At 34.7% G+C, this 13,248-nt stretch overlaps 1 protein-coding gene across 8 annotated transcripts; it reads right to left on the minus strand.

Moving 5' to 3' along the window:
* Positions 1-1,466: 1,466 nt before the first annotated feature.
* On the minus strand, positions 1,467-12,115 carry LOC131164022 (uncharacterized). Of its 8 annotated transcripts, none has more exons than XM_058120928.1 (7): positions 11,737-12,094; positions 6,516-6,566; positions 6,326-6,383; positions 3,618-3,661; positions 3,387-3,512; positions 1,959-2,035; positions 1,467-1,785 (listed from the first exon to the last, which is right to left on the minus strand). In XM_058120928.1, the coding sequence occupies exons 5-7, from the start codon at positions 3,485-3,487 to the stop codon at positions 1,631-1,633; spliced, it is 333 nt and encodes a 110-aa protein (XP_057976911.1). In that variant the 5' UTR covers positions 3,488-3,512; positions 3,618-3,661; positions 6,326-6,383; positions 6,516-6,566; positions 11,737-12,094; the 3' UTR covers positions 1,467-1,630. The 8 variants fall into 8 exon arrangements, with proteins under 8 accessions (XP_057976911.1, XP_057976909.1, XP_057976904.1 ...); XM_058120926.1 differs by lacking the exon at positions 6,516-6,566 and adding an exon at positions 8,834-9,023; XM_058120921.1 differs by lacking the exon at positions 11,737-12,094 and adding an exon at positions 8,834-9,102.
* Between the last annotated feature and the right edge of the window lie 1,133 nt (positions 12,116-13,248).

Here is a 13,248-nt window from a genome sequence, read left to right on the forward strand (position 1 = left end):
CTATTTTCTGGATCTCTACAATGTTATTTATAAGTGACCAAAAAGGTATCTTAGATTGTTTTTCAAAATTCACTTAAATAGTTTTTTAAAAAGTGGTTTTGAAAAAAATACTTTTTACAATAAGTGTTTGTAATATCATTTTTTTTTTTTTTTTGTAAAAATAATTCTTTTAAGTGATAAGTGCTTTAAATAATTTTTTTTAAGTGCTCCCAAACAAGGGCTTAATCAGCATAGTGACTAAGCTTGTTCATTTTTACTGAACAGTAATATATGTAGGTTCAATCTTTTGGTATGTTTATTGTTGTTGAAATTTTCTTTGACAAATACTTCTAATATGTTTATTTTTTCTCGGAACTTTTGGCTTCAACCTTTACTAGATATTCTCATTGGAGGAAAACTTTTCTTCTGAATTTTATTTTTGTTTTTAAGATACCAAAGCACTAACTTTTGCAAAATTTCGGTATGCAACCTAACAATTTCACTTTTTCATGTTCATCTTGATTTTCTTATGGCTTTGTTGCAGGATTAAAATCTTTCTTCGCTTCAAAAAGAAATTTCTAAAGATAGTGGTGGATGTAGAAATTTTTTTTTGATAGGGGCAAAAAATATATAAAAAATAAAATAAGTTTTTTTTTTTTTTTTTTTTCATATTTTCCTATACAAATAATTAAAGAATAAGTACATCCACAGTTAATACTAATAATAATTATTTTAAATAAAATTATTTATCAAGAAATTTAGGTCTTTCCTATTTTTTGTTTTTGAAAATTGGGACAAATGAGTTCTTACCCAAAAAAAAGTTCTATATTTTAAAATTTTCAGTGGGGGCATGTGTATATAGGTCTGCCACTGCCTAAAGATTTCCAAAGCCATTGAAAGGGCTGGTTCTTCAGCCACCCTCCCGTACATTGGCTCTACTGGCTCAACTGCTATTTTAAAACACAAAATCATGAAGACTATTGTCGCTGAAAGCTTGTGAAGTGGAGAGGTAATCCATGCACAGATGCATTGCATGAAATTGTTAAGCTCAATGGCTGCTGTGGGCTCATCCAAGTCGCCATGCGTTGCTCAGGCTGATACACGCAAGCTTTTGTTTTTGCTCAGTAACAGGATTGCATACTCTGAAGGGCACTAAAGGAGTTACAATAGAAAAAAAATGTCCCACGAGTGTCAGAAACATGTCTGCCCTAATTTAATTTAAAGTTTGTAATTAAACATTCAAGTTTGATTTAGAAGAGATTAACTTACAGGCTTGCTCATTTATAAGTTCATCATAATCATATTTAATGTGCTTAGTAGTTAATTCATTAAATAAGATGATATCCCAGCCTATTGTTAAAAGTCAGCTCAAGATCTTCCCAGCCAATTGTTAAAATTGTGTTAAAAGATAATATCCTGCATGCTTGCATATATTTTGGTCATAAGATGATACCCATTGAAAGAAACAAGTTGAAACAATAACAATGTGAGCGCAAAATCCATGGAAGAGTGATTATGAGAGCAAAAACCAGCATTGTCATTCCAAATACAGGACAAAAGATGGTTCTATACTAAACAAAACTGAGTCAATAATAATATTGGTGAGTTACGAACATATTTATTGGGCTACATTTATTTCAGAACTTGAATATCAAGGCTTCTTGTTTTTATTTTCAATTTTCATGGCCTCAATAGGCTTGCTCATCTTAAAATCAGTAACAGCCTTGTCAAAGGTGTTTCTCACATGCTGGCACATCAGCGACAGATCCTGGCATGCATCTTTCACTACCTCAGCAGCTGGATCGCCTGTCAAATATCCAGCAGCAGCAGCAGCAAGAAAAATAAACATAAGATAGGTTAGAATAATAGCAGACTTGAAGGACCAAAATTTCCACACAAACCAAAAGAGACATCCAAGGACAACCTTAAACAAAATGTGTAACATATGCTTCTAACTGGACATAAGAATGTAATGTTACCTGTTGTCTGTACTCTGATATTAACTCGGGCCTCTGAAGGATGAGGAATGCTATAACCACAAAACATCACCCTAGGACTGCAAAGATAAAATCACTACAGAATGTTTAGGAAAAATGCATCAAACAAGGAGCAAAGAAAAAGAATTAATACAATGCTATATAACTAATTTGGACGCATCTTCCATTGTTTATTCACTTTGTTTTTCAAATATGAATAAATTGTAATTTTTTTTAATAACTACACGATTTTTCCATCTTGAGATCAGAATTCAGCCTGAGATTTTTGCTAGGTCTCCTTGACTGGATCATCCCTAAAATTTTATTTCTTCTGCATATTTCAATTACCAATGCATTCGATCGTACTGTCTCCCTTTTCGGATTGTTTCCTCTTCCCTAGGACTTCTTTTTTTCTCTATCCCAGTACGATTTTATCTTTTTCTGCACATTGCATGAGTTGCCACCTAGTTTTATAAATTTAATCCAGCATAGAATAAACACTAGAAAGGCTGATAGTATTCAGTTGTCATCTGAACGCGACGGAGTAAAATGTGGGTTTCTTTTCACAGCTTGATGAATAAGTACTGAAAAACCAAGATATTCAAAAAAAAAGGAAAAGAAAATGAGTGGATCATAACTTTGTAAGCACCCTCATTTCATTCCCAGCAAGTAATGGCATAGCTCGAAATACATTTTTGAAGGGGCTGTACTAAACTTATATCTATGTAATTCCAAGTATGTAACTGTCAATGTCGCAGCTCATTAATGTAATTATTGATTTAAAGAGATTGCAAAACAATACCACATTGATTTACACACTGCATTTTTCTTAAAATGTAATCAAGTCCATGTTCAATAGTATTGAGCCATTTGAAAAAGTACGAGCACGGGGTTAGAGCCAAACTAAAATTTTAGTCAAATTTATAGGATTGACAAGACAATTTACATTTTTAGTACGAAGGGTATATGAGATTTTTAACTTTTTAGGGAGAGCCTCATAGAATAACACAAAAAAGTAAAGGTTTTTTAAAAAAAATTCAAATATTTTGTAGGAATAAAGCTTTAGTATATCAGACAGCTAGCATCCACAAGAGGCTGTGTAATATTGAAAAAATAAAGAAAAACTACATCCATATGATCACACCAAACAAAAAGCAATAATTCATATATATATACATATACATACATATTTGAAAAAAAAAATTCACAAAGCATAAGAAAGGCAATACAACTGAATAATTAAATCAAGAAAAACTGGAGTCTGTTGAGCAGAAGGCTTAACCTCAAATGCCCAAACTGCATTGGGAATAATATATATATATATATATATATATATATATATATATATATATATGTTTTCTCCACAGGCAAATAAAACAGACTGGTTACAAAAAAAAAAGACAATTAATGAAGGAATGAGAAACTACATACTCTTGATTCAAGGTGAATCTCACAGAATTAGCAAGTGTGTGGTCCTCATCGCTAAGAGAAAATGTAGCTGCACTTGGATCTTTGAAGGACCCATATTCCATCTTTACCTACTATAATTATTATGTTCTTCGGGGCAAAAAAAAAAAAAAACAGAACAAATAAAAAATAAATCTAAACACAAAAAGATTTGAAAACATAAACAAAAGGAAAAAATTTAAGGAAATTCAAGACCTCGTCCTTTGGTTCCTTTTGTCTACTTCTCTGTTCACTTGCCCCTGCAAAATACTAGAGACTATTAACTGCCAGGATAATGCCTGTGTGAGAGCGATGGAGGGAGAAGGACACCTAGGGCTTTAGCTTTCCCATTGAGAAAATACTAGTGCAAATCAATGCTAGGCATGGGCTCAGTACACTGTCCTGAAATTTTCTTTTTTTCTTTTTCCAGAAAAAAAAAAGCAACATACCTCAGCAATATCCAATGCTAAATGGGAAGTAACATGATTTTCTAGCACAAAAAATGTATACTGTAATATAGAAAAGCTATTCTGATTGAGAAGGCCCGAGAATGAAGCAACTTTTTAGAATGTATAATTTATTTAATGAAAACTTGTAAGGATCCTTAGAACATTTCTCAAACCACTTTCCTGAAAGAACTGATTTAAAAACCTGAAGATCTCAAATGCATGCATCTCTTGCACTCTCTCTCTTTCTCTCTTTACAGATAGGGCTTGTTCACAGTTGTAGCCATGAAAAATTTGTTGGTAAGATATTGTAATATAAAATGAATTTTAATCATCATTGTGCTCCCAAATCATTTGAGATTTTTTTGTTGCTAGGCAGACATATTCAATGCTCTTAACCATTCAAAACTGTAGCTTCCAAGTTCACGCCCTAGGGCATCAAAATAACCTTGAATTGAATCAACATCAACGTGGAAAGGACTAACTAGTTTTATAAAATAAAGCTGTTCCACTTCGCAGCTTGTAGCTATTCTGGCATTGCAGTGGCAGTCACGGAGGTTATGATGTGTGCTCAACCCAATGCCTTCCAAGATGTATGTTTTTGTCCATTGAACTTTGTTCTATTTTAACCCAACTTTGGATTATAGTATCCATATAATAGTTATTTGGTGATTAGCCCAAAAGATGCTCCACTCCAGGGATTAAGGTGCAAATGCTTATTTGTCCTACAAAATGACAAGTCTTTGAAAGACCATTCTGTGACTCAATGGCTTATATGTTTAAATTTATAAAATACCAAAGTTTCTTCATGTTATTTGCACAAATTTAATTACAAAACTAACAGATTTTTTCTGTGTCTAATTTCTTATGCATGAGTTTATAGCTTTGGATAATGTTTATACCCCTTCCATCTTCAACAAAACTGACATTACAAAATAAATCCCTAGGAATTTTTTTTTTTTTTTTTCATTTTTATAGTGGAGTGTTTGTCAAAGAAAAAAGTCACTAAAGTGGACCAGTTAAATTCTTAAATTTGTCTTCATTTTCGCAAATATGAATCCTCCAATTTTAAACCAAGAAAAGGTTTGTAAGTACACCACTGTGAATTACTTTTTTTTGGGAATGAGGCTATAACTAGGGACTTAAATTTGATTAATGATTAAAGAGTGAGCTTAATTACATGCTTGATATGCCAGCAACATTGGCCATAACTCAATTGCTTTATCGACTAAAATCAACTATCCATATGATGGTACCATCCATTTTACCACATGACTATGTAACAATGAATTTTATTTGAACTTTAAGAAATGTATTAATTAAATCCTGCTATGCTTTTGAGAATTGGACAATGTATTTGGTTGCCATGAGAATATAACACCAAATTTAGTTGAATGGAATTACGTTTTATATTTGGTAGGCATTAATATTTAGTCGAAAAATATTTTTTACTTGAGGTGTGTATTTGTATGAATCTCTAATTGATTCTTTTCGTGCTGTTCTCAATTCACAACCTACAAAAAAACTGTGCTGTGGAGCCTGTGGTGTTATCAGCGCAATAATATATATGCATCTGTGCATGTGTGTACATTGGATTACAAAATCCCATGCATAGTGCTATAAGAAAACAAAAGATCCCATGCATAGCACAAAGTACTACTAGTGAATTTATAATACAATCTAGAATTTATAGAACAGTACATTTTTTTCGTTTCGTTAGAGGCAAATTGGCAGCATAGGAACAACTATTTCCATCCCACAAATCGCCCAACACATCCCAATGAAGACTTGCAAAATGGAATTCCTAAGGTTAAAGCGGTCCCAGTGTCCCCTTAGGAATGAGAATAGGAGGTACTACAGATAACAGTAAAAAACACTCAATACAATTGCATACAATATAAAGTTAAAGCGGTCACAGTGTCCCCTTAGGAATGAGAAAGGGAGGTGCTACAGATAACAGTAAACAACACTCAACACAATTGCATACAATATAAAGTCTAAAATATCTAAATACGATCAAATTTAATGTGCTTATTAAATTGAGTCATAATCATCATCATATATGCAAAGGGACTATTAAATGTAAATAAAAAGTACATACATAGTCCATCACTTAGACACTTGGATATGTTGAATTATAACCAGGAGCAGTAGCAAGCAAAGCAAAATAGTAGACCATGTAAAGTGGTCAGAGCTAAGGGAAAGGGAAGAGAGAAGGAGATATATGAGACTGAGATAAGCAAATAGGGTTTAGGTGTTCTGTTCAACTAAAATCACTGGTTGGAATAAAATTACACCTCTAAAATTGTAAAAAGAAAAAAAATCAATAAATCATCAGTTATTAAAAAAATTAAAAATAGCTAATGACATGACAGAAATAGCAGTTGAGAATAGAGACAATAATGTGTCACATATAAGCATTTGGCATCATGAAGGCAAAAGTGTTAACCATTGCGAAATAAGCACAAAGACTGTTACCTGCTGAAATCGACTAACACACAAACTTCCCAAATTTTGAAATAAACTCAAGATAGGCCTGCAAGTAGGAGTGGGAATTTTGATCCATGAGAGAGAGAGAGAGAGAGAGAGAGAGCAGGAGAAAAAGAGAAAGAGGACTGATAACACACACATGCAAACACATAACTTCCTTAGGCATTTAATCAAACACCTGATGTCATGAAGATCTTGGAAGTTATTAGTAAATGATGACACCCTTTCCCTATCAAGAAGGGGAAACATTCAAGGGACAATTAGATTCATTTTTCCAATCTTAAAAGCAAGCTCCATCTCCGTCGATCATGACCAGTGCATGTCAAACGGAAACAGTTACAAGGCTATGAAAACATTTCTTGCAAACACCTAGTTTACAAACATTCACAGCACAAAATAAAGGGCCCAGCCTAGTAAAATCTGGAAATGCAATTGGTCAGCGTTAATGGTGGCAGAAGCCAGCACCATTTTATGTAACATGGTTGTGCATTCTAAGTTAAATGGTTTGATATTTTCTAGCTGAATCAAGAACTGCAGGAGCTTATAACCATACCCACGATCTTCAGTATTGAAAAGGGGCTTCTTTCTAGAATTCCTATTTCAAAATGCTCCCACCAGTTAATACTCAAGCAGCATAACTTGAAACTATCCAAGAAACTCAATTCAAAAATTGATTCTATGTTTCAAATATCAAATTATGATATGTTTACCCTATCGCTATTGTCAACACTTTTGCATGGAAGACATCATAAAAAACCAAATCAGCAATGGCAAACTACGTAACACCATGACACCAATAGATCATCAACAGTGGTATATTTCCTGAATATGATAATAAAAATTTGTATTAGTTCCAACTTCCAATAGAGCAGGCATAAATATCAACTCTGACAGTAAATATTTTTTTTCAAACTAGGGAAATCTCCATTGCAGACTCTGGGCAGGAGAAGACTCAATAAAAATATAGAAGAACTGCTCACCACAGTTAACTGAAATTGTATCAAGTCTGTAAGTTATTCTCTGCAGAATAGCACAATTAAGCAAACATTTGGCATGCTTAAGAAGCTTAAAATGATATTACAAACACGAAAAATCCTAAATTAACCATCCCCAAGTGTCAATGACAACACAAAATCACGCTACAATGTGGTTTTGTTAAGTGATTTTCTCAAAGTGTGCGTGTGTGCGGGGGGGGGTGGGGGGGGAGAGAGAGAGAGAGAGAGATACAGCAGCCTTCGAATAACACACCTTAACTCTAACCGGTGTCTCGGGAAGCCATTCTATTGTAAAACGGATATGGATGTATGATGGGTCGCTAAGGTCTCCAGAGGTAAGGACGATGGCAGCATCACGTTAGGTAGGTTCTCTTTCAGTGAAGAGAGACAGAGAGAGATTGAAAAAGACCAGCTACAGTCCTTCTAAACAGTTAGCAAAGGATCCATTGACCTAAAGTGGGAAAATTCCTCTACTGGTCCCTCAATTATTGACCACTAAACTTTCAATTTTTATAATTAAGCCATTCAACTTTAGTCATAGTTTCTTTTTGAAAAATATCCCTTTCTTAGAATTGATTATGCAACAGGTCCAAGAGTGAGTTTGGCCTACTTTTTTTCTTCAGTTTTTCTTTTTTAAAAATATGAACTGAGTATAATGCATTTGGCATCGTTTTGAAAGCCAAACCAGTGACTGGCCCAGTAAGGCCACTGGAACAGTCAAGACTGGTGGGTCAACCCAGTGGCCGAACCAGCGAAATCAGCATCATGTCATATATATAATAATATATAATTATACATATCAATCTATATGATTTTATACACACACACACATGTAAAAGTAAAGTGTGTAATTTCAATCAATTATTAATAAAAAAATCATAAATTCAAAATTATAGCTAATAAAAAAATATCTAGATTAAATGTAATTTCCAATCTTCTCCAAATGTAATTAAATTCTTTTTTATTATAATAGCCGGTTAAATATGTAACTTAGACGATAGTTACATTATTTAAATCAAAGTCTGAGCATCAAATGTTAATGTATATGAACCACAAGCAGTGTACGGGAATTGATTTTGTACTTTTGTTTGAAGTAATTTGCTCCAAATTCAATTCAAATTATTATAATTTTTATACAATGAAACAGATTATTACAGATTCATTGACCTCTAGTTATTTTATCAATTCAACATTACAAACCACAACAGAACAAAACCAAGAGATTCCATGAAATATTTAACAGCTTATACTTTTAGGAAAAACATAATGGGAGAGGAGGAAAAACAATTGCAAGAATACCAAGTGGCAAGGACAGAGTTGTAGAACAATCAGAACAAAATCAACAAATGCTGCTATCGTGGATTAATGTTCTTGATCCATCATCCATATTAAAATTTTCATGAGCATTAGCACATGTGTGTGTGTGTGTTTGTGTGAGAGAGAGAGAGAGAGAGAGAGAGAGAGAGAGAGAGAGAGAGAGAGAGAGAGAGAGAGAGTTTACACTGTGCAATAACAGTTCTGAAGTGGGAGGCTGCCGCGAAGAAGCCCTCACTGACTGTGGGAGGCAGCCGCGAGAGGAGAAGCCATCGTAGGGGAGTGCAGGACTGAGCTGCTGTCTGCTGAGGACGCACCGGAGAAGGAGGTGCTGAGCGCGTGCGCTGGAGAAGGAAGCGCAGTGCAAGACAGGGAGGCTGGGAGTGGGAGGAATGGAGGACTAGGGTTCAGGGGTTTATTTGGTATTTACTACTTTACCTTTGGCCCTTAACGTTTCTCTTTAAAAAATCAAATATATATATATATATATATATATTCTAAATCAAAATAAAGGTGACTGATTTGACCTGAATTAATGGCAAGTCTAAGCCAAACCGGTTTAAACTAGACCAACCGGTTCTGTTTCAATTGACTTCTTTTTGTATTTGCAGTTTTACTTGGACTGGACCATGCTCAGTTTTGCCCCAATCGAGTCTAATAGGTGGTCTAGTTTGATTTTAAAAACAATAACATTTAGAGAAAAACTTTTCAACTTTTAAAAAGTTAACTTTAACTATTTTTAAAAACTTTTAAAAGTTAAAAAATCCTTGTAGGAACTTATTTCACCTAAGAATCAAAACTTGCTGAAGAAAACATGCCATGTGTCTCGTTAGAGGATCCCACACATTTACCCTCTTCCCTTCTATTGGATCTACCAAAAGGAGCAATTCCTCTCCTTACTCCATCTTTGATTTTTCCGTTCCTCTTTTCTACCTCCGATCACAGATGTTGAGGTGTGGCGAAGTGGATCCTTTTAAATTCTAAGCTAAATGGCTGTCTAGGCAACTTCAAGCTTAGAGATGGGCAACAATTTGTTCTTTTAAATTACAATAAGAATCTAATGTAGTGTAGACCAATCCAATCACTGGCAAATGGAGGGAGAAAATTTTAACCAAGAAAACAGAATCATTCTCAATTAGACAACTCTAGATGCCTTCCCTTGTCCAATCTTTCCCAAAGATCTCTGTAAACCTCATTAGTAGATAATCAGTAGGGGTGTACAAAATAACCAAAAAACCGAAAACTAGATCAAAACTGAACCATTTAATATTTTGGCTCGGTTTTTCGATTTTGACTTTTCAATTTTAAAAATTCAATTTTTGGTTTCAATTTCAGTTATACAAAAAAACCCAAACCAAAAAAACTGAAAAATCGATTTATGTATTTATCTAAAAAAATTTTCCAGTTTATAACTCTTTGTTCATTAATACCCACAATTATTTAATAACTTTTATTCATTATAATAATACATCCAAATTTTTAATTATGGCAAAAAAAATGGAGGGATTAGAACCCTTTACGCATGATGATGGAAGGATTTCTCCCATGTATTACTGATGTGGGATGGGATGAAGTGGAAAACCAATCAATCGGTCCACCTAATTTACACACTCACATGTAAGCGCATATAAACTCCATCCAACACCCAATGTTCATCTCCCCTTTAGCTGCTTAGGGTTTCTAGGAAACCGCAACTATTGTTGCTTTGTTGCACGGCCACCTGCAACCACCACAACTAACGTCATTGAACCTCACCGCCATCATCAACATCAATTGCCGTCACTAGCGTCTGCTGGCTTGCTAGTGCCGCTGGACCTCATCGCCATCGTCGGCGTCAATTTTCGTCGCCAGCGTCTGCTGGTTCGTTGGAGATTTGAAGTTGCCTAAACGAGGAACTCTACTCTAGGATGAATCCCTCACTCTCACTTTCTTAATCTCACTCTCTCACACACACACACACACACCGACACACATACCTCCCCGCCCCCCAAGCCCAGCCATTGCCGAGGAAGTAGTCCCAGCCTTCACCCTTCACATTCCCCTTCAATCCCAGTTTCCCCCGTCCCACATCGGCTGGCCATTACTTTTAGGGGAACCTTCTCCACCTATAAAGCCAGACCTCCTCTCTCCCTCTTTTCCATTTCACTTATGCTTGGCCCGCTCAAAATAAGACTCATTTGACCATTTTAAATGGGCCTGAAATCATAATATTTTGGGGAGGTCCGGTTCGGGTACTAACCAAAAATCAAACCGAAGAACCGCTATGTACTTAAACTGAACCGTCAGTTTACGGTTCAGAAATATGAGAACCGATATGTTTCGAACAGAAAAAAATCGAGTCTACCCCAAGTTGCAAGAATCTTGCATTCTCCAAAAATTTTACAATACTCGCAAGGCAAATTCAATGACAGTTGTGACCAAGCCTAGGGCGTGCAATCGACCAGTTTGCCCAATTAAACGAATTATTTCGGTTAACTCCACCCCCATAACGAATCAGCCAAACCGTGGTCGACCAAATCGAATTGTTGGGTAATTCAGTTAACCAAATTTAATCGAATAAAATTAAAATTAATTATGAGTAATTGTCCCTTAAAACAACTAAGTAATTCTAAAAAAAAATTCATCCTCCATCCTTTTATCTTCTTTCTGTCCTTTATTTTATGCTCTTGTACTCAAAAGAGAATTTTGCATCCACTAATGAAGACAACTCAACAGACAAATTCTCAACACCAAAAAAAATTTCCATGATACGCAAACAAGGGTTATTGGTAAGAGCAGGGAAGAACCGAAGAAGAAGAGAATAGGGCACTGGACTTTGGGTACAACAAAAGTAAGAAAACACAAATATAAAAAAATTAAAAAGGAACAAAACTCAAATTCAATGAACATTCAAACAAATATAAACAAATAACACCAAGAAATCCATTTTAAAGAGGGAGACTGATCAAAATAAATATAATCATTTGGGGGAAATATTCTCTCATACATTTAATCAAACACATTGTGCTCATCCTAGGGTATTGTAAAATTTCAATAAACATCAAACTGCAAATACTTTCGAGTTTTGAACACAACGGAAAAATGAAAAACCTGAAGGACCGCAGGTCCGAAGGAGTACTGCGAGTCTGCGAGAGTGCGAGCTGCGAAGGTGGAAGCCGAAGTCCGAAGGGGAAGACTGGCTCTGCCGATCTGGAACAGGAGGTTCGAACTCGCCGTCGCCGACTGTGTGCGAACTGCGAAGTGGGAAGGGAGCTGGGAAGGGAAGGTTAAGCTGAAGAGAACTGGGACTGGGAGTCAGGGAGTGCCGGCTGCCGGCGAAGTTGCAACTTGCGAACTGCGAAATTGGGAAGGGAAGAACCGAGGAGGGAAGAGGGTAGAGAAGAGGGAAGACCGGAAGAGGCAAATGGGAAATTGGGATTTAGGAATGGCTGAATTCCGAATGGAACCTAGCGGCCAACCTAACCTAAAAATTAAAATCATAAATAATATAATTTAATAATTTATATTTAATTATTAATTAACTAATTAAAAATTCAGATAATTAGCTTAACTGAAATACAAATTACCCACAACTAAACCAAAAACGGAATATCCAAAATTACCCTATTAAGCAAGGGCATAAGATGGGGAGATTAAAACCTATTTATAGAGAGTGTGGAAATGTGAAGCTTTGCGCACAACATGATGATTGAGACTATTTGTCTTAGTTTGATCGAAGGGAAGAGGATGAAACGTGTGGAGCTCCCAACACAACTTTAACATCTTTTTAATGGTGGGTTCTTGTTCTTATGTGGAGGAATTATTTTAAAAGCTATAATTTGAAACTTTTAAAAGTTTAAATTAGTTCCCTCCACAAATTATTCTATTCTATTCTTATTTTTTTTTTCAAATATTATAAAATTATTAAGGCATATGCTTGTCGATATTGGGTTTCGAGAACCTATTTGGGTAGCCAACATTTGATGATAATTTAAAAACCAAACAAGTATAGATAACCAAACCATTGATTCTTTAACTTGTCATCTTTCATTTTAGAAAGTGAAGTTATCAATTTATTTTAATTTTGAAAAAGTAAGGAAAACTTTTTGAAAGAAGATTAGATTCGTGAGTACAATTATGACTAGGGAAGGCAATGCTTTAAATTTCTTTTAATTAAAAATCAAAATTTTAGCACCCTAAAACACTCATTTTTTAATGGTTATCGTGCTTATCTTTTTTGTGTGTGTGTGTGTCTCCCATTTTAAAAATAATTTCTAAACAAAAACATTCAAAATTGAAAAATATTATATAAAGTTATTTTTTTGAAAAAACCAAGCGGTTGATCACTTGTAGAGGTCTGCTGATCGCCCTTAGCTATCTTCTATTCCTTGTGTTTGTTCATTTCAAAAAAACTATTTAGACCTTAACTCCTTTTGAAAAAGCTTTTGTAGAACTTATACATAGGACTTAACCTCATAAAAATACTACTACTTGAGTTTCTAATCAAAATGAACACAAAAACATACAAGCAAACATCAATGAAGAAGAGAAGAAGAAGGGATTTGTTTTTGGGGTATGACTAGATTTGTAAAATAGACTGCCAACATATTTTCAAGAGAGGAA

This window comes from Malania oleifera, chromosome 9, assembly GCF_029873635.1.
Source record: "Malania oleifera isolate guangnan ecotype guangnan chromosome 9, ASM2987363v1, whole genome shotgun sequence".
Classification (NCBI taxonomy): Eukaryota; Viridiplantae; Streptophyta; class Magnoliopsida; order Santalales; family Ximeniaceae; genus Malania; species Malania oleifera.

Excerpts from the sequence above, each read along its gene's own strand:
- LOC131164022 (XM_058120920.1), bottom strand. The coding sequence starts at position 3,487 with ATGGAATATGGGTCCTTCAAAGATCCAAGTGCAGCTACATTTTCTCTT. Across the intron at positions 2,036-3,386 it reads AGATTCACCTTGAATCAAGA|TCCTAGGGTGATGTTTTGTG; the intron begins GTATGTAGTTTC and ends TTATCTTTGCAG. Across the intron at positions 1,786-1,958 it reads TATCAGAGTACAGACAACAG|GCGATCCAGCTGCTGAGGTA; the intron begins GTAACATTACAT and ends GATATTTGACAG.